Source organism: Pteronotus mesoamericanus, unplaced genomic scaffold (genome assembly GCF_021234165.1).
Source record: "Pteronotus mesoamericanus isolate MK-2021 breed Mesoamerican mustached bat unplaced genomic scaffold, CSHL_Meso_final contig_182, whole genome shotgun sequence".
Lineage (NCBI taxonomy): Eukaryota > Metazoa > Chordata > Mammalia > Chiroptera > Mormoopidae > Pteronotus > Pteronotus mesoamericanus.
The window spans coordinates 2,170,456-2,192,308 of record NW_026555078.1 but is presented as its reverse complement, the minus strand read 5'-3'; the positions used below and the strand labels follow the sequence as shown (position 1 = coordinate 2,192,308).

General features: G+C 34.4%; 1 protein-coding gene across 2 annotated transcripts in view; it reads left to right on the top strand.

Annotated features, from left to right (window-relative positions):
* The window catches only part of PAPOLA (poly(A) polymerase alpha), a 58,983-nt gene that overhangs the window by 25,024 nt on the left and 12,106 nt on the right, over positions 1-21,853 (top strand). For both annotated transcript variants that reach the window (XM_054567061.1, XM_054567060.1), the window contains exons 7-16: positions 1,223-1,334; positions 2,036-2,125; positions 2,216-2,354; positions 3,814-3,886; positions 5,184-5,304; positions 6,268-6,352; positions 11,823-11,876; positions 12,398-12,517; positions 13,884-13,993; positions 17,902-18,023. In XM_054567061.1, coding sequence (XP_054423036.1) covers positions 1,223-1,334; positions 2,036-2,125; positions 2,216-2,354; positions 3,814-3,886; positions 5,184-5,304; positions 6,268-6,352; positions 11,823-11,876; positions 12,398-12,517; positions 13,884-13,993; positions 17,902-18,023 — 1,026 coding nt within the window. The remainder of the gene's footprint in view (positions 1-1,222; positions 1,335-2,035; positions 2,126-2,215; positions 2,355-3,813; positions 3,887-5,183; positions 5,305-6,267; positions 6,353-11,822; positions 11,877-12,397; positions 12,518-13,883; positions 13,994-17,901; positions 18,024-21,853) is intronic.

Below are 21,853 nucleotides of genomic sequence, written 5' to 3'. Positions count from 1 at the left end.
GGTTTCTGTAATTGCTGTCCAGCTCAGTCTTCTATGAAAAGTCAGACGACTAACCTTACTAAATAGACATACAATATTAAATTTAGCAAAAGAATTACCAAGTTGAGGTCGTTTTGATTTACTGTCGATGTTTAAATGAATATAAAACTATCTGTAATATAAGGCGATGGCCTGTTTCTCAAAAAGAACATTACCAAAAAAGAGGAGAATTTTGTAGGAAATGCAACTCACTTGTGTAAAGTTTTCAGGATGGAGATAAAGGTCAGATGGTTACTTGAAATGTGTAATGTGTTTTCTGTGTATACATTGTAAAGAAAATAATACAATTTTTTAGGGAATGTTTTTCCATTTCAACATTTTGTGAAATTTTATTCCTTTAAATGTCAGTGCCATCACTGAGTTGCTTTTGGAGTTAGTATTTTTGTGAGCATATAATCTTTATTTCTGTCTAAATTAGGGCTTTGGAATCTGTTTAATTGGAAAACTGATGCTATATCACAAGTACTATTTGTATGTGTACAGTTTTTTTCCCTCTAATAGAGATACATAAGAATTTTTCACAGTAAGCTCTTAAAATACTTGTTTTTAAAGTCATTTTATAAAAGACTTGTTTCTAGCAGCCTTCAGAGTTTGGAAGCATGAAATCATACCCTCAGGAACAGTTAACAAATTTGTGCTGTTTCTTTGCATACCCACCTTTTCTTGAAGATACTTGCATTCTCTAAGCCTTCAAAGTCAGCCAGTGTTTTTGTTTCCTTAGTCTAACCTAATTTGGAGATGCATTACTATAATAATATAGATTTGTAAGTCCTTAAATATAAGAAGCTATATTTGGGCTAAATATAAGGATATGACCTTATAATTATACATTTTATAGTATGTAATCATTTTTTACAGTTCGTAGGGAGAACTAAACAGTTTAACTTATCTAGTATATGAATTTAACAAATTAAGTAAATCCAGTTAGATGCATTTAGAAAACTTAGTAAATCCAATTTAGTAATTATGATTATAATGACAAGTAGGCCCTGTTTCTTATTACCACGTTTTAATGTCCGATTAAAATAGTACGGTATGAATGAATACTGTTTGGCCCTTGGGAAGCGTTGCCATGTTTATAGTTAGAAGGTCCTGGCTTTAAGGAGTACTGTTTCCTTTTTTAAAGAAATGCTTTAAAAATAGTTCAACAGATATGGAATGTTAAGTTTTGTTTTTGTTTTAGATTGATATTTTATTTGCAAGATTAGCACTGCAGACTATTCCAGAAGACTTGGACTTACGAGATGACAGTCTGCTTAAAAATTTAGATATACGATGCATAAGAAGTCTTAATGGTATGTCAAAACCTACTTTTTTTTTTTTCTTCATATTAGCAGCTTTGTGAAATGTGAAATAGTTTTAAACCCCAGTTTTATAACAAAGCTTTTTATAGCCATATTGTTTATCCATAGTGATTCCAAATAACTGTGTTTTACTTAATAGTTAGACTATAGAGGTTATTTGGTAATTTATTTTACTCATCTTGCACTTTTAAAAAAATTTCCTGGACACTTTAAAGAATGTCTGATACTGGTACTCTGTTGCTCATGGTTTGGGTTTTACTGTGTAACCCTAATTAATTTGGATCCTGATGTTCTTTGCAATGTTTTTAACTGTTGTGTGAAAGGATTGCCTTTGAACACTGTATTAGCATTGCTTGTTACCATGCTCTTATGCATTTATGCATAATGAACGATTCTTGGAAATTTAAATGGATCAAACCATCCTTGCTATATATGGACCGGGAGGAAGAAGTTTTAGTTATGGATAGGAAGTTTGAAATCAGGCAGATTACAGTTCAGATTCTTTGGTTGAAAATAGTGCTTGTGAAGGGAAATCAGAGTTTTAGATTATTTGTCTCTTTATTGAATTAATATTACAGGTTATACCAAATAAAATTTTTTAGAATTTGACGTTAATCTCAGAAAATTAAAAGAAATACTATCATTAAATTTTTGATGATTTAATGTTTTGTTTTTTCACTCCTATTAATCAGGTTGCAGGGTAACCGATGAAATTTTACACCTAGTACCAAACATTGACAACTTCAGGTTAACTCTGAGAGCTATCAAACTGTGGGCCAAACGTGAGTTCAGAATTTGTTGGCTAGCTTATTAAAAATATTTAAACTTTTGTTCAACACTAACTTTTCTTTTTGCTTTTCCCTTATCAACAGGCCACAACATCTATTCCAATATATTAGGTTTCCTCGGTGGTGTTTCCTGGGCTATGCTAGTAGCAAGAACTTGCCAGCTTTATCCAAATGCAATAGCATCAACTCTTGTACATAAATTTTTCTTGGTATTTTCTAAATGGTATGTGTTTAGATTATATTAAAATAAAATTGATTGTAGACACTGAAGTTTAGTCTTATTTCTATGACATTTCTGCAGCTGATTTCAGATTCAAATTTTAGTTCATGATGTAGCCATTTAGGTAGTCTTGGGGGGAGATCATGTTGTATGTAAAATGGTAAACTTAATTCCATTCCTTTTCCCTAGCTTTCCCAGGATAGTAAGGGAGTTGCTATTTCTACTTCCATGCATAGACTTACCCTCTAAATAAACTCTGAGTTTTAGCTGTAGAATCTGATGAATTGATAGACTGGAATATTAGTTACTTCGGATACTGCCATTTACTCTTTGAATTCTTCTAAATCTGTAGCCCTTAGTTTCTTAGAATTTTTTGCTTTCAGCTGCCCATTTATCTTTGATAAAATATTAAGATGCAAATGTATATAAAAAGCTTTTAAGAATAACTATTAAGTACTTGGAAAAAAGCAGTTGACCATCCCTTTGAGATTAGTTATTAACCCTGCAGAGATTTTTTTTTTAAGCTCCCTCATCTCAGCATGTTCACATTTATCAAACATTGTTTCTTTTAAGAAAAGTAAGAGATGATGGCCATTTTATATTAGTTGCTTTGGACCCAAAGCTTAGGGTTCTTGGTTTAAGTCATACTGATTTTAGAGATTTGTCTTCCCTCCCTGTTCCAGCCAACTCCTATATCCCCTCCCTCTGAAAAAAGTCCTGTGTAGTTATTTTATAAAAATCAGTTTTTGGATACCGTTGATTATGTAGACCTGTGCAACACTTGGTAACACACATTCCGTTATTTACAGAGCTGACAGTACTTAATCATATGTAATCAGGTGTGATGAGAATGACTAAAGCATGTCAGAATTTTTCTTAAATTCTACACATAGCAGATACTATTTTTAAGAAGTTAATCGCTGTGAAGGATAGCATGTGTTTTCCAGTTTTTTAATCTCCTTTGTAGAGGACTGAAGTAGCCAATTCATAGGGTGTATCTTGAAAATAATGTGTTCCTGTCACAGTTTTATTGCACATGCTTATAAACTTTTAAGTCATGAGAGAAAATTTTTCTAGTCAGTTTTTATAGTTATTTATACTTTGCCAGTAATGAGTTAACTTTTTCATTCATGGCTGTCCTTGGATGGAGCTAGTATAAAGACAGGATTTTTGTTTTTCAAGAGGGATTTATCCTATTCCAGGTTGAGGTGAACATATCAGTGACTTAGGATGGTTCTTTGGGAGGCAGAGAAGATGTTGGCCTTCAGTCTGGGAAAGCTACCATAATTTCATAGAGGAAAAAGTATTTCAAGTAATCTTAACATCAGCAGGAGTAAAAAATTATGTACCAAGAGGGCAAAATGAATGAAGGAGGGTCACATTCACAATGCTGTATGTTTAACAAAATACGTTTAGATGGTAATATCCAAGTCTTATCAAGTGCTACAATCTTTTTAAACAGGGAATGGCCAAATCCAGTGCTATTGAAACAGCCTGAAGAATGCAATCTTAATTTGCCTGTATGGGACCCAAGGGTTAGTGTATTATTTTTTCCCCTACAAATTCACACTGTGCGATAACAAGTGAAAGTCACCTGCGTAAACTTCAGGGAGGCTTTCCATCCTTTTACATAGTAGTGCACATGTTCGTATTACCCTTTCTTAGATAACCTCAACTCTAATTGTCCTCTGATGTGAGAAGCGTAATTATGTACCCTGTATACTACATTTAATTGTACATAGTTTATATTATCAAGTTCACTAACATTTTAATACATTTTATATAGAACTACCTTGTAAGTCAAAGTTGTGTGGGCATTTGTGCTTAAAAAAAATAAAAGGATACTAAAAATCCCTGTATTTTTTTATTTGATCTAAATATTCTGTTAAAATTGGGTTGTATAGGAAAACTGTTACTTAATGTTTACCTGTGACAGATACCTTTTAAGCAATATCACTTTACTATGATGTAATTATAAAAATTGGTTTGGGTATTTCAGATTACAAAAACAAGATTGGGCTAAAGAAGAACTTCCATTCTGCTTCTTGGGAAGTTATGATCTTTACTGCTTACTCAGTTTAAATGTTAACAACATGCACTTTATTAATTGGTAAAATATTTAGATTTAAAAAAGTTTATAGGTTTATAAAATTTTCTTTCTCTACATTGTTTTGCTATCTTATTACAATATTAAAAATATTGTCAGTTTTAAATTCTGTTAATTACATCAAGCTATGTATTTTTAAGTTTTCCAAACCAGGCATTTTTGGAGGGTTGTGAGTTTACAATTTTCTTCAAGGAAATATGGCACTTACACTTAGTATATGGATTAAGATGAACAGTTATTAAATCATTTCATTATCTCTTAAAATGACACCAACATGGATAATGTAGTTTCACCATGTAAATTAAGTTTATTCTTTTATAAGTTGAGGGTATATTAAAACTTTAGACCTCATCAAGTTTGTTTTACACAGAATATTGGAGTGTGACATTTCTCAAAAGTGTGTGCATCCCCATTTCTCTTGTTGAGAAAAAGAAAAACAACATCGATAGCTGCCCAAGCAGAACCCCTTTTGCTCGACAGGCACACTGTTTTGTAGCAAGGTTGCCAAAATGGTCATGCCCAAATGATTGAAACAAACCTGTTTAGACCAGATCCTGATTCTATAAAGAATTCCTATAAAAACAAAATCTCCTTACATAGCTTTTCTTTCTCCAGCTGTGAATGAAATAAAGTTTAATCATTGGTTCAGTTAAAAAAGGGGTAAAAAGTCCAAGTATCTGTTGCATATGTACTTGAAGAAACTGATTGGCTGTTGTTGTATGTAGGTAAACCCCAGTGATAGGTACCATCTTATGCCTATAATTACACCAGCATACCCACAACAGAACTCCACGTACAATGTGTCCGTTTCAACACGGATGGTCATGGTTGAGGAGTTTAAACAAGGTAAGTGGTCATCCTTCTGCTCTCCTTTATGCACAGAGGGGTTCCATAACCGTCCTAGGCCTCGTAGTCAGGTCTGCAGTTAAATTGAAGGAAGCGTTCACTGAGGTGGATTTTAGTGTGTGTGTGTATTGATTACAATATAGATTTGTGAATTGACTTGAAAAAGTTTAATTCCTTTTAGGCAATTTTTATTAAATTTTGGAAGATGAACCAATATTTACAGCTATATTCGTAGCAGGGCCTTTAGTGGCTGGTTTAGTGCCGTACTGTTGCCATGGAAAGTTTTAAATGCTCTCGTTATCTCCACTGGGCGGCATGAGCTGTATTTTCGCAGGCTACATTCTTGGAAAGAGCTTTAAGCAGGATTAGGTCCAAAGTACCCATTATTTTGGAAGGACCTCTAGACTTTTCTGAATCCCAGTAGAACTGTTAATTTGAAGGAAGAGCTGTTGCCAAACGGTTTTTGAGGAAAGTTACTGAAACAGGATTGTTTGATTTGACTGAAATCTGTCTAGGCAGTAGAATCAGCTGTACAGCTACCAGCTTCAGACTGAGAAGTGTAAAATTCTGTAGCCTAAACAGGCTCTTCATGGAAAGATGTTGTTATCCACTTAGAATCAGCAGGAAGCATGTTTCTAGAAAGACAAGAAACAAAGCTTTTGGGAAAAATAATCTTGGGTAACTACAGTGCTTCGGTTTTTGAAGAGAGTTGTTCTGTGAGCAAGACATTTTAGAATAATGCTAATTTACCAGACACCTGGCTCTCAGAAAATTCTGCAGCTCTTTTGAAAAGTGTATGTATGTATGTAACAATCTTAGTATGCTCTAAAGTCATAGACTAAAACTGCTTTTTGTTAAAATTGTTTTAGGGTTATAGTGAACGCATGTGCTATGTTTAAGATCTTTAAAACTCTAGATTGTTAGACCAAACCATGCAAACATTTTAATATGTTTTTAATTTAGGTCTTGCTATCACAGATGAAATTTTGCTGAGTAAGGGAGAGTGGTCCAAACTTTTTGAAGCTCCAAACTTCTTTCAAAAGTACAAGTATGTATTTTAAGGCATGTCGGACGTGTTGCTCTCTTAAATAATGGTTGCATATGTGAAATCTCTTCTTGCTAGACTAATGGAGTTTTGAATTTTCCTTTTAAACATCTTCTATAGAAGTTTCTTGTCACGAAGGGTGTGCTGTTTTTAGTTTAAACCCTTTATTTTTTCAATCTGTCAAGGTAAAGTATGTCCCCTGCAGTTGCGCTGCTTTCTGTAACTGATTTCCTACCGTCACATTTGTAGCGACATCAGTTTCCCAGGCACACGTTAGCCCTCACCCAGTCTCGCAGTCTGTATACCTTGCCAAAGGATCGAACTGTTAAAATTTGTAGTTAATATTCTCTATTAAGAAACTGAGTGTTCTCAGGCATTTCTGGAAACTTATTTATCATTAAGATTCTCTCTAACATAGGCAAAGCTAATAAAATGTCAGTACACAGTCAAATGTTTTTAATAGTTGCAGTATAGGATTGGCCTACAGTTTCCCCCTAATGTTAATAAAGCCCCTTCAAATATTTCTTACAGATAATTTTTTTGGAATCTTAAGTTGGGGTAATAGTTTTTACTAATGGTTTTAATATAATGGTTTAACACCTTAGTACAGGTTAAAAGCCTGATTGTGTTGCTTTGATGAAAATTGTAAGTTACAATAAATCTTTTTTAAAAAATGGACTTGCACTTTTATTTGCCCTGAGCGGAAAATTTGCCAAAGTCCCACTTAAAATTTTTTTCTTTAATGCTTGAAACTTTCCTGACCATTTGATCTTGTGGATTGTGTTTTTGTAATAATCTAAGCAAGATTGCTTTATGCTATTTCCCCAATTAAAAACAAGAATGATGACCACCATGATGTCTCTGTGTTTTGTTTCTGTATATTTTGCATGAAAAGCAGTAACGGAGCCAGCTTAAATGTTGTGTTCTGGGAGCACTACCTTGTCAGTAAACATTTAAATAGCATAACAGAATGTTCTTGTTTATTACTTATTTCTCATAAGTTGTGCTTTTCCATTTGGCAGATAATTTTTCTTTGTTTTTTATTTGAGCCAATGTTGAGGAAGTACTTTTGAACAAACTAATGAACATATATTCTGATACTTTAAAACTACAATATAGAGTCCATAATTACTTTATATGGAGAATAATAAGTTGGTTTTGTAGAAAAGCACTGGCATCTCTTAATCCCTGAGAATCAAAGATGAAGCCAGATTAATTTTTTGCTATCTCCCTTCCTTACAGGATGAGAAGTGGGTAGAATGAAATTCTTGAATGCACTTAAGTGTCTTCCTTCACTTTAAGAAAGATTATTGTTGAAATTGAACATTCATAGTGTTACTCATTTAAATGAATTTGTATTACTAGAACTTTGAAGGTTTTTTTAAAGCTTGCTTAATCTTTTAAAACTTTCAGGTTGTTTTTAATCTATGTCAAATAGTACCTGGAAGCTCAGTTGACTGGTTAAAAGATTACAGATTACTATCTTCACTGAATTCTCTTGAAACAAATCATTTTAGGTTATTACAAATGACTTTAAACATAATTAGATGTAAGGATGTAGCAACAAACAGAAAATTATATCAGGAAAATTAAAATTCAGCTGTGAGCCTTTGGAAAACAGATTTGAAAACATAACTGGGCTAATTTTATCTATACCAAATTGTATTCCTTCAAAAATTTTCGTCCTTAAATTTCTAGTAAATACTGTAATTAGACTTTAAACTCAGCAGGGGTGTCCAACCTGTGGCCCAGGAAGGCTATGAATGCAGCCCAACACAAAATCGTAAATTTACCTAAAACCTTTTTCTTTTTTGCTCATCAGTTTTTGTTAGTGGTTGCATATTTAATGTAAAGACAGCTCTTCGCCACAAGGTTGGCCACCCCTGCAGGTATTCACATATTTGCAATTTCCTTTTTTAACTGTCTTTCAGAGTACTAGGAAGTACTACGGAGATTGGCTGTACAACTGAATTGAAATTCTTAGTTCTCCCTTGAGTCCCAGTTGGTTAGGCCTTATTTATCTTAAGTGTGTCCTGTGAGCATCTGTCATGTCTAGGGTTTTAAATTGTGTCGCATGCTCGCTTGCCGTCCTTGGAAGGGAGGGCCCATGGAGGAAAGTGTGTCTCGGTTTTTAAGATAAATCATCTTTCAGAGGAGATTAGTGTTCCTCATGAAAAGGGGTAACACTGCTCTGAAATTTTAAATAGGCCTATGAAAATGTTTTTTATGCTTTTCCTTAAAGAATACTCAAATTGACCTAGGAAATGTGAATACTTACTTCACGTGTTTCACTTCACTAGGAAACAGGGAAGGAGAAAAGCCAGAATGTTCTCAAAGATAGAAGAAGAATAATTTATAATTTCAAGGAGTATGAATATATAGAATACTTAGCTTTAAAATATTTTAAAAACTTTTAAAAAAATAATGAACTATAACTCTTGGTCCTCAGTTACTTAAAGATGGAATTGCATGGATTTTTGTCTAAGAGATAATTAAATTTTCAGTGCACATATATGAGCTATGATTTACCCAGGTAAAATATTAATGTGATGAAATGGCCAGGAAACCTACTTACAGGGTGCTCTTTTGGGGGTAAATAGTTATTAAGTAATAGCAACTAAATTAAGTGTTCTTAAGGAGTTTTTAAATAGGCTTTACTTTGGGATATACTTAAATTTATTATTGGAAATTGATAATCTCAGCTTGGGGACAAGTTAATCACGACTACATTAAGACTAGACAACGTCTGTTGACAGCATCTGAGCCTCGGAAGCGTGATTGTGAGTGTCAGGGGATCGTGCTCTTAGGAACAGCAACACAATAGTCTGAATTTGGAAGTACTGCAGTCTCAGTGCTCTGGTAGGGATTTAGAGGAACTGATTTCCAATTCCTATTTTTTAAACTGAGTGTGGATCCTTTTTCAGTTTCTCAGATGGATGAGTCTGTTTTAAAAATACTTCCTACCAGCCGGTGGTTTCTATTAAAATTAATTACTGTATTTTGTTTCTACTACTTTAAATATGCATAAATGTGGCTGAGTAAATGACATTTAATCTCAGCACAAATACTTGCTATTTAACACTTTCAGCTGTGTTGAAACAAATGTAAATATGTAAACAATGCATAGAGTAGATACACTCCCCCATTTCAGTAAGAACCAAAGTTGAGCTCTTTAAGTTTCAAAATTTGAAACTTTGAATTGCCGACAAAGTCATGCTTAAATGGCTTGTATTTTTTGTCTTGCTAAATAGAGAACATTGTACATCATTTAAGTTTTTGTTGAAGACTCAGGTGGTCATTAAGAATGTCCATTTTAATGGTGTGGTAAAGCGATTTAGAGAAGTCAAGTTTTGTCCCTAAACTAGGTGAGCTCTCAGACAACCTTGTTGTTGTTGTTTCTTTTTTTTTTTTTTTTGAGTTTTTTTAATGCGTGCTTGCTTTGTATACTTTTGTTGTCTCCTGTTGTAAATTATACTTCGTCAGAGAGCTCTTCCTCCGTCTCCCCTGTGTTTGTTAAACCTGTGCCCAGTTTCCATTTCCCAGGGAGGTGGAAATCGGGTTAATGACCTTGTTAGGGTTTTGTTTGAGGTGAGAGCGTTTAGGGCTCCTGAGAGCAGGTTTCTATGTGCATAAGGTGCATGAGCTTTCAAAAAGTGCTTCCATGTGGTTTATTTGGGCCATCTGTGCTTGTTCTATATACAGTTGACCCTTGAAAAATGCAGAGATTAGGGGTATCAAAATCCCAAAGTGGTTGAAAATCTTTGTATAACTTTTGACTCCCCCAGAACTTAACTACTGATAGCAGACTGTTGACTGGAAGCCTTACTGGTAATATTAACAATTGATAAACACATCTTGTATGTTAAGTATTGTATACTCTACCTTACAGTAAAATAAGCTAGAGAAAAATGTTATTAAAATCATAAGGAAGGCACATTAACAGTATTGGAAAAAATCCACGTAAGTGGACCTGTGCAGTTCATACCTGTGTTATTCAAGGGTCAGCTCTATTTGGTTTGCTCCAAATGATGCTGAACAAATTAAACTGGTAAAGGAAGTATTGATATTAGTCTGTGTGGATTTGGACTGCATATGCACATATTTGACTCTATGTTTTTGTGCGTATATATATTACCTCTGTCACTGAAAATTTATGAATACCTGAAGCTAACGCGTTTGAACGTCCTAGTCCCTCCACCGTTGAGAGCGGTGTTACCCCATTGGACAGGTGCTGTGCGCAAGCAGGTCTGATTTAGTCTGGGTTACAAAACAGTGAAGAACCAGAACTGTTTTTTGGTTTTTTTTAAACATTCTTTTTGTGCATAAGTAATCAAATGGTCTGTTTTAAAGGGAGTATGGTTAAGAAATGTTTAAGTTTGCCAAATCTTCAGTATCCCTGGCCTAAATGTCTTCGGCGGTGGTGGTGAAGGGGGCGACTGATTTGACCTAGGGCTGCTAGTTTTTTCTGCGTCCAGGTCCATGTATTTGCTTTCGGCCAGAAGTCTCACTTAACAAAATGTGAAAGATAACGTAAAGGTTTTAGCCTTTTGAAAGAATAAAGAAACTTAAAATTTTTGGTCTAGCTCTGACTTGCCAAACCAGCCATCTATACTAGCTAATGATGTCAGTTTGCTCTTTGAGGCAAAGTTCTGCTGAGAAGTTTGGCTTTCAGCCCCTCTAAAATGGATTCCGTAAAAGAGTATGTTGGGCTGAGCCTTTTCAGTCTTAAGAAATTGAGTTATATGAATCATACTTTAGTTATAGTTTGTTTTTTTAAAAATTTAAAATGGGTATTTGGTCATGCTGGTATTTTCTAAAAGTAAAACTTGCTCCTTCTCTAATTTCTTTGGAATTGGAATCGGCATAGAAGTCAGATTTCTTTGTTGCTCTCACATTAGTGATACCTGCTGCTTTGTTAGAAAAATTTATTCAGGTACTTGAAAAAAGTTATGAGGCCCAACCTCGGTGTTAAGTAACTTGGGTTGAGCTTTGACTACCTTTTAATTTGATTTAAAAGGCATGTGTTTGATAACAATTTTTTAAGGTACTGGTATAACATGTATACTTAGTGATCCTGTTTTTGTGGCTACAACCTTGTTGCTTTGTTTCCATTAAAATAATTTTGGTCTAATGGATTATATTTTAGTGAGCAGTTCCTTAACTTTATAGATAAAGCACTCCACTGTAGTCATTGAACCAAATTATCGGTTAATGATTATTCAACATTCTTGAATTAAACTGCTTTTTGGTTAATTATTCATAACAATTATTTTTCAGAAGAATTAAACTTACCAGTAGCTACAGCAGTTTGGGAATTTAGCTTTTTATAATTTTATGTACATACTGAGATTGTGATTGCCCCTCACTAAATTGATGCTGATATATAGCTCATGAAGCTTATTTAAGTATGGTGTTAATATCCAGCACAAAGCACTTAAATAAAATAAATAGCATGTTGTCTTTATCTTCAAAGGCATTATATTGTACTTCTAGCAAGTGCACCAACAGAAAAACAACGCCTAGAATGGTGAGTACAAGATTAGACTTTACAGAAAATGAATCAGATAGCCACAGAGCACAGTAGGAGATAGCAATCCTTAAAACACCCAGTTTGGTTTTATTCATAAATGGAGTTTTGCTGCTTATAATAGAAGTATTGGAATTTGGGGATCCATATGCACCTTTTTTTTTGTTGATTGCCTTTATCCATTTATCATTTCCTAGCTGTATGTTTAAAGTGCTTTTTAAAAAAAGTGCTTTAATTTAGCTTACTCATTTTTTCTCTTTAAGTATTTGTTAAGATGTCTTTTGTAACCTTCCTAGTTTGAAACGTGGTTTTATTTTTCTTCTCCCCGTTTTCAGCATTTTTGGGGGGAGCATAAGGCTTTTGTTTTATCTATGGGGGTCCAGACAATCGAACAAACAACCTCTGTGTTTTAAGTATGATCTTCAGAACACTGCTTTACATAAACATTTGGTTTTGTGTATTTTATTTCATTTTTTAAAATTAACCAGAAGTTTTATTAATACTAAGTGACATTTGTTCAGGGTGGGCTTGGTGGAATCAAAAATCCGAATCTTGGTTGGAAGCTTGGAGAAGAATGAATTTATTACACTGGCTCATGTGAATCCCCAGTCATTTCCAGCACCCAAAGAAAATCCTGACAAGTAAGCCACCTTCTAACCTAATCTAGACTCCTCTTCCCGTTTTCAGCTTTTACTGACAGAAGCACTTCTAGGCAGATTTTAATAACAAGTCAAGTCACTGCTTTATTTGAGATCTCTGTCTAGGGTAGGTTTTCCTGATCAGAAACATTGAAGCGTTACCAAGTTAACCACTGAAATAACTGATAAATAGTCTGTAATGAATAGCTGCTTTTTAATTAATTAGAGTTCAGTTTCTGCAGATTTGCCCTTTAGCCTTTCTTAACATGTCTCTCTTGTCCCGTTTTGTACAGTGGTTATCAGAGTAGCTGTTACACCAAACATCATTTTCTGCTTTTTATATTAATTTTTTAAAGAGAACATACTTGGATTTGACCTTGTAAAAATCTGTGATATTTGTGATATATTCTGCACCGTTGGGAAAATACATCAAAAAAGCAGGCTCACTTCTTACCCTTAAGGGTCTTTTATTGGTCAGTTTCTGGTTTGCTTGATGCCATGTTATATAAGATTCTACTTTGCCTGTATGTACTTTGTTGCATTTGGAGGGTGAAAGGAGTTTTAGTAATGAGCTTTATTTAAAAAATAAAGTATCATTAAAGAAAGACTGAAGATACAAGTGAGTGGATCATTTAAGATTGTGCTGTAATAGGATAGCTGTTATTCTGATTACTTACCCAGATTATTTTCTTTTGTAATCATGTAAAGTGTGATTTGAGCTTTTTACAGTTTTTTTGTTGCTGCAGTCTTATTATTGAAAGACCATATGACCCATTCAGTAGATATGTCATTAAATGTTCAAAGGCAGCTGAATTACCCTTGTTCCAGTTATTACGCTGCAGTCAAATTTCTGTTCATGCGGCCTTTTCAATTGAAGTTTTTTAAATGTAGTCTTTATTGTATTTTTTTCCATTATGATTTAGTCCTCTTACACACTCCTCAATTGAGCTTTAAAAGTTTAAGGAATATAAAATTCTAGTTAAATTTTTATATTTAGAGTATTGTTCTTGTTTAACATTTTCCTACAGTATGTTAATTCCCTTTCCTTCATTAGTTTGAACATAATTTTTCTTTGTTTACAGTGTATCTAGTACTTTAGGGTCATCATTAAGAAAGTTAGCTGTCAGTAAATAGGTTATACAAGTATATCTGTCCTAGTGATCTGATTATTTATATGTTAATAGAAATATACAGGACAGGTGTGTGGGAGGACTTTGGAGTTTTGATGGAGTTTGGGCTTAGAATTTACTTAGTTTGCTTATACATTCATATTTCAAGCTTTCCCACATATCCCAGGTTATCATTTGCCTTGATAACTGTATTTTTATGGAATCCTGATAAACTATAGTAATACTCTTCTTCTTTTCAGGGAAGAATTTCGCACGATGTGGGTGATTGGGTTAGTGTTTAAAAAAACCGAAAACTCTGAAAATCTCAGTGTTGATCTCACCTATGATATTCAGTCTTTCACAGATACAGGTATATCTCTGCTTGGGTAATCAAAACATTTGAATTTGTCTTCATGTATAACGTAGTGATATTTGTAATAACTATTGCAGTTACTTGGGAACAGTGAACAGTAATTATCAAAATAGTCTTGATGTTTTTTGGATTAGTTATTAGTTTCAGTATTGTCTAATAGATGAATGATTTTTCTTTTCCTGTTGTGGTAGCTCTAAAGTTAAGTAGAACTGTCTTAAATTTGATTTGTCCACAATTACTTACTAGATAGAAATCACCTGAATATTTGATGGTCTAATAGACTGAGTCTGTGTCTGTTTGCTTTATTAATAATCTTGAACTTCAGAAATTTACGAAGCTAAACTTGTGGTGACTTTGAGGAAATTTATCTTCTCTGTTAAATATAGACTCAAGTGTTAATTCATGGGTGGGGGGGAGGATTATCAGCACCTCTCGGAGCGGCCTGCACCCTGAGACACAGCCCGGTAGTGCAGCTGAAAGACCAAGGGTTGGAGGTGGTTGGCCGAAGCTAAGGCTGTGTCTGTGCACAGGTTTTCAAGGGAGCGGTGAATATGCATAGAGACAGTGATAAATTGCATCTTTTTTAGGGACTAGTCTTTCTTTCAAGCATCTCTCCTTTTCCTTCTGCTTTAAAAAACTGTTAATGGGTGTCATTGTCACCTGCCCTCATTAAGGAGTTTTTTTCTGAGGAGATTCAGATAAAACATTTAAGTTTTTCACTTCCTTGGAGAAAGAGAGGCAAACATGGTATAATCTGTTAAAAAGTCAGTATTATACACTAAATGTAAAGAAAAAATAGAAGGAAAATACTATGTATTTCAGAATACAACTGCTTAGGTACAGTGAGTGGAAGATACGCTTGAGTCAGGCGATCACACCCGTATGTTGATCCCCAGCAGCGTGACATGCGGTAGTTGCATTCCTGGACAATTCAGAGTACTTCCTGTTTTCGTGTAAAATTGAGTTGAGTTCTTGGTTCAAATGATTGATAAGTGTGTTTTTTTTTACCTCTAGGAATGTCAGTAGTATATGGTAGAATTCTTCATTGTGAGAATCTCTCCACATTGAAGGGCATTAAGTGCCCATACATAGCAAGTTATTACCCTTAATTACTGTGACAGCAGACGCGCTCCTGCAGGTTTTAAGGATGTGATTTAGAGGGTGATAACCACCTGCTGAACACCGCAAAAGTGGCTTTTTTCAGAGTAAAAATTCTAACATCAACTTAAACTGTTTATGAACTAACAAATCATGTAAATATACTTGAATTAGAAAATTTGTTTTGCACTTTGTATCTAAGTTGAGCTGTTTTTCAAAGATTATATTAATAAACCATCAAGATTTTCAAGGGACTTTCAGGTATTTGGGATAGGAAATATTTAGTTGCCCTATATCTTGAAACATTTTAATGGAATACTTTTTGGGATTTTGTAACAAAACAAATTTAGCATGTTCAAAAGTCAAATTCTTACCTCCAGTTCCTTCCATCTTCTCCAAACCCTTTTCATCTCAGATTTTGGCAACTATAGTCTTATGGTCGTTCAAGCTAGAAATCTTGGAGCCTGCCTTCTCTCTTTTTTTTTCTCTCAAATAGTAAGTCCTCATGGACAGATTCTTGGAAACTGACTTTAAGTGAAATGATGTATGAAGAAACCAGTTTTAACCATAGGCTAATTGACATAAACGTGAGTTAAGTTCCTATGGCACAGTTCTGGCCTCAAAACCATCACCAAACTTCTAAGATTCCAGACACTTAAAATATTAAACATTGGAATAAATGAGCTATTTATACATTTAAGAAAGATTGATAAAAACAAGTCAGGTCATTATTTCCACTTATTCCAATTCAAGACTCCTGGCAGCCAGAGTCTCTCCTGGCAGCTCAGGGCACAAGGGGGGGCCACCTGGACAGGGTACAGTCACATACACACCTGCTCTTCCTCAGACTGGGACAGTCAGACCCTCCAGGTCACCTCCTGCATGTTTCTGGGAGGTGGGAGGAAGCCCGTGCAGACTCCACGCAGACAGCAGCCTAGGCCAGGAGTCAGTCAGGTCCCCCCCCCGCCCCCCCGCCTTTATAATGAAATGATGTTATTTGAGGACCTGCTGTACTTGATACAAATTCATTAAAAAATTGTTTTGCCTGTGCTTTCAGAATACGTTGAGATTTCTGCTAATCGCTCTTTCTACTGGTGTGAACCTAGTCCAGGCCGTTTATCACTGCTTGGTTGGTTATTGCTATTGCTGTAGGGTCCCTGTTCTGCCCTTGCCCAACTTCAGCTGCTACGTTGGTTAGCATCCAAGAGGACATTAGGCAAAAGCATACCTTGCCTGTTTAAAACATATGGTGACTGTCCATGTCACCTGGAATAAGAGTCCAGGTCTTCACTGCAGTTTGTAGGTCTTTACCTGGCCTGGCCTTCTCATTATGTCTGACCTCATTTTTTAGTGTAAGTTCAGAATTTTTTATCCATGTGTCTTGGGACCAGAAAGTAATAAAGTTAGTTAGAACCATTCCAGGGCCTCAGGCAGCACTTGTAGTCAAAGACAGTAACGTTTCTCAGGGAACTGTCTGAGAGGCACATTGCAAAGGTAGAGACCAGTGGCCACAAGTATTTCAGATCTGGGTCTGCTGCCAGGTGAGTTTTGGTGCCAGTCCTAGGGAAAGCTTCTGTGTTGGGTAGGAGCTTTGGGGTTTTAGAATCGACAGGATTACTGATCTCTACTTTTCCTCCTTCCCCGTGGCCTTTTTGTTGTCCTCAAACATTCCAGGCATGCTCTCCACTCAGGACATTTTGTCCTTGATGTTTGCTCTTCCTGGAATGCTATTCCACCAGGTACTGTCGGCTCACTTCCTCGCTGTCATTTAAGTCTCCACTCACGTGCAACCTTAGTTTCCAGGCTGAGCCTCTTTTCCTCTCTCCTCAGTGCTTTTCCACAGCACCTGTTGCCATCTGATAGGAAGTACAACTGACTCTTAAGCAACACAGGTTTGCACTGAGCAGGTCCACTTACGCGCAGAATTTTTCAGTTGACCCACACAGTTCAAACCCATGTTCAAGGATCAGCTCTGCGGTGGGGATTGTATGTGGAGTGCTGATGAGAGTTATATTCATATTTTTGTCTTCTGGGAGGTTGCTGTCCCTAACCCCTGTATCAAAGGATAACTTTTATTTACTTAATTTTTTTCCCCATTGAGTATATTTTTCCTTCTGATTGTAGACTCTGTGAAGTTATTTTGGTCTCTTATTCCATGCTGTATTTCTCCTGGGTCTAGAATAGTGTGATAACAGTATAGTCACTCAATAAATATTTGTTGTTTAAGTGGATTGATTTTTCCATTTTGGGGAACCTCTGGAACGAAATCGTTTGGATTTACTTATTTTTACCACGTTATTTTTGTTCCTGTGACCTCTGTACCTTGAGTTATTTATGTAACAAAATATGCTATTACTTGTCTTAAAATTTTCTCTTGAAGATTCTTAAAGGTATCATTAGGTATATTTAAGTTTTACTTTTGTTTTGCTGCATTTATTACATACTTAGAATTTAAAATTTTACTGGGAGCATAAAAACATATAGATTTAAGAACCCCTTTTTCTCCACTTCTGCTGTTTCTTACAGAGTTACTCTTTAAAGTTAATCAACTTTAAGAGTTAATATATTGGAAGAATTCATGTACTTTGTGCTTTTATTCATTATGATAGTGACCTTGTGATAAAAGGGACTTAGGGTTCACTCAGGCAATGAGTTGTCAGAGTAGAGACAGGTTTTCACCTGATAATTTCACATATGTGAAGTACTGATGTAAAAAGGATCCCTACTTAGAATAGCTTCTCCTGGGTGAGTTTAACTGCCTTTATTAAAATGTTTCTATTTCTTGTAACAATTTCCTAATTGTGTAGTTTATAGGCAAGCAATAAACAGCAAGATGTTTGAGGTGGACATGAAAATTGCTGCAATGCATGTAAAAAGAAAGCAACTCCATGAACTACTACCTAATCATGTGCTTCAGAAAAAGAAAAAGGTAAATTTAGAAAGTACTTACAAAAGCATTACTAATACAGTATTTTATGTATCTAGGCTATCAGTACTTCAAAAATTTAGGCTCAGTGAATTAGTAATATTTGAAATAGATCACAGCATTTTTAAAATTTAAGTGGATCGATTCCATTATATGAAACCTTGTTCCGAATCAGGTTTCTTGCACATACTTGCTTCAGACTTCAGAAAGATTAGTGGCGATGCTTCGTATCCTTATTTTATAGATAATTAGATTCTTTTAAAAGTCTTTTATTCTTATCTGTTTAAATCCACATAAGTATCTCATTTCCTTTGCTTTAAGAAGTAAAATTAAAGTAGGTATTTATGTAGATTAAGGAAATTCGATGATTTTTTAAATGAAAATGGCTTTATTTTGGTAAGAATTATACATGTATTTTATTTAAATTTTTAAAGCTACTGAATATAAAGATCACTAACAGAGGTAATGGGAGTTAATGTTTTATATTATGTTCTGTTGTTAGTGCTTCCTGTTGAGTAACTTACAGCCTTTTTCTTATTTGGACTTATTATAGAGGACATACTGGGATTTTAGTTCAGAGATAACAAGTACATTTTTGCTTTAGGTGGTTTCAAAAATAGATGACCTATTCCTATAATGGAATACTTAAACATAGCAGTGAAAATAAATGAACTACAGCTACATATTATGTTGAGTTAAAAAGGTACAGGTGAATATATTTGATATACTTATAAAGTTTACAAGTTTAAAAAATATAAAACGATACATGACTTAATTATGAATAACGCTATATGTTAGAGAACAGTAACCATCACATTCATCATAATGGTTGGTTAGCTGAGGCTGGGGCTGGGAAAAGAGGAGTAAAGTAGTCAGTACACAGGGGGCTTCAACTTCAGAATGTTCTGTTTTTTAAAATTGGAATATGCTATAATACAAAAGTCTGTCAGTCAAGGGCAAGGGCCTTGGAGTAGTAGACTTCCTGGTTTGATTTCAGGTTCAGCTGCTCCCCAACTTTGAGACCTGGGCAAGTTTTATAACAGACACCGTGTCCTTGATTTGCTTCATTTCTAAAATCGGTATAATTTCTGTCTACCTCTTGAGGTATTTTGTGAGCATGAAATGAGCGTGTACCTGTGTAAGGTTGCTGAGACTAGTGCCTGGCGCGCAGTGAGTGCTGCTTCTAGTTTCTGTTGTCGCCACCTTCATCGCCATTGTCATTAGTCACTAAACTTGGGGCACTGGTTGCTGCTTTGGTCTAAAGTGCAGTTTTTAAAATGTTTTATTTTTAAAAATAACATCTCATTAAAGCCTTCCTGTAGCTTAACTTATTTTCTTCTCAACCTAATGGTTTCATGAGTTAACTAAATAATCTAGAAAGTGCTAAAAATATACTGTTCGTTTCTTGAGCAGTGTTTGTTTTTTTCTTTCTTCTTTCTTTGTCATAAAATATATATAACAAAATTTACGATGAAGTAATTTTATTTTTAAAGTGTCAAGTTAAATATTTGTTTTCTAATTGTCCCGTTGTGTTATATTATTAATAGGTTTAAGCAACCATATGTGTATAATTACTGCATATGAAAATAATAAACATTTTATGCTTTCACAAGTAAATGTAAATAAGTAGATTGTTATGTTAACATTTAACCTATTTTTGTTCTATTAAAACAGCTAGTTGTCACTGGGGTAATTAGATTTTCCAGAACTTTTGATTCATATTACCTTTTAAAACTCCCGTTTCCTTGGCAATATTGATATTTGGAATAACTAGTGTATAGTTTAAATAAATTTTATTTTTATTCTATTAAGGCAGTAAGTAGGTAAAATCTTCTAGAATATAAAAGGAATCATTAATGATCAGAAATTTGTTGTTTAGTCCAAAAGTTATTTATTAAATAACATTTAACTACAGTCTCATTACCCAGTCATAGCTACTCTACTCTTAATATTTTAGTTTATTTCTACATAGACTATTCAGTGCAAATATGTAACCATATCTAATAGGTATTTTATTTAAAAAGGTTTTTGATGACAACCATTTTGTGACTTTTTTTTTTTTTTGGTGCTTGCTATATTGTGACTACCTATGTAAATTAAATTATAAGTACTAAACGGCTGCTTAATATTTAGTCGTGTGTTTATAGTGATAAAATCTATCCTGAAATAATTTAAATTATTTCCAAGCTTCTTCTTGTAATAATAGCACTTTTCTTTTTTAAATAACAATTGTCTAGAAATTTATATCATGAATCTTTTTATTGGATTCCTGTAATAGCTTCCTTTTATTAACTTTTTATAAAGCACAAAGTTCAAGGTTGTTTTTTGTTTGTTTGTTTGAATACAGCAAACCCATAGGTATTGTCTGTATTGTGGAAGAAACAGAATGGTTAAAAAAACTTGCCCAAGATCAAGTAGTGTGAGATGTGAATTGGACCTAGGTCTCAGTGCAAAGGATATATGTGCATTTCTCTCTGTAGTGTGTTTTTTCTCTATCCAACTAGAAAACTGTGATAGAATATTTATGATTTCTTAGCATTGAAGTCTTGTGCCAGTAGGGACACAGAGACATGGATGTAGACACACTGAGACAGAGCAGCTTCATGCTGTTTTCCGTTCAGTCCAACCTGGTAAAGCTTCCACGTTTTCAGATCACCCCTAACAAGTGACTGGTTACCTCATAGGTGTTTGACTATACCTGGTTGTGCAGGTGACTATTTCGAATTAAGTATAATTTACTGAACAAATCCTTGTCTGGTGGAGAGTGAGATTTTTGGATAGGAAAGAGGCTCGTTAGAATGTTTGTTTCACAATGGACTCAGTGAGCAAGTAGCATTGCTTTCTCGTGCTTTCCTTTCGGCCAAATCTCACCTTCCTCATTCGATCAGTGTTTGCTTATGTACACAAGTGATGTCTCTGTAGAGTGTACCCTTGCACATACACGGGATATGAGGTTTTGTCAACAACGCAAATATTTCCATTAAAATGTTTCCGTAGGTAAGTGAAAACTGGGACTAAAAGTATCCTGGAAAGAAAAAAGAAGCTGAAGAAGTAGGAAAGAAAAAAGCTGAAGAAGTAAAACTTAATATTATAATGGCACTGATTGCCGAATGTGAAACTTTAAGTCAATTTAAAAAATCAACATTCATCTATAGAACGAACCACTTACAGTTTTTTAGCTTTATTTTGGTTTTCTGATATTTGAATGCTTTGCTTTTTAAGAAGCAGGGCCAACATTAGGATTTATATGTGGGTATAAGGTTTAGTTTTCAGAAAATTATTCTTCTCTATAGGATCATTTACACTATGAAATGTACCATGTTAAAACCCTATATTGCAGTAAGAGCACTAAGAAATGTCATCTATGGAGAGGCTCGTTTATTTACAAATAGGAGTGGCATTAAATTTTACTTATTGATATCTTTTTGAAACTATAAAACTTTTGTTTTCTGTAGAATAATTAAAAAATCTGTGAAGTTATTTCTCATTCACTAGTTAGAGCTAGCTATTCATTGTTAAAAGACTTCTCGTGCGTGTGTGTGTGTATGTATTTAAGCCCACAAATAAAAGATCCATGTGTCTTTTTGTACATTTAATTTGCAATGTGTTTTGCATTCAGTGTGGACATTTAAGTCACCATTCCTTTCTCCGACTTCTCCCACAGAACTATAGTTGGATTTGTAGGCCTCTTAGCAGTTAGGAGTATGTGTCTTTCAAATCTTTGCCTTTTATAGTCATCATGACAGTTCTGATTTTCATAAATTTTGATTTGTACTTTTTAGTAGAAATCACTTATCAGTTAAGTAAAAGATGTTCATTAGATAAATAACATA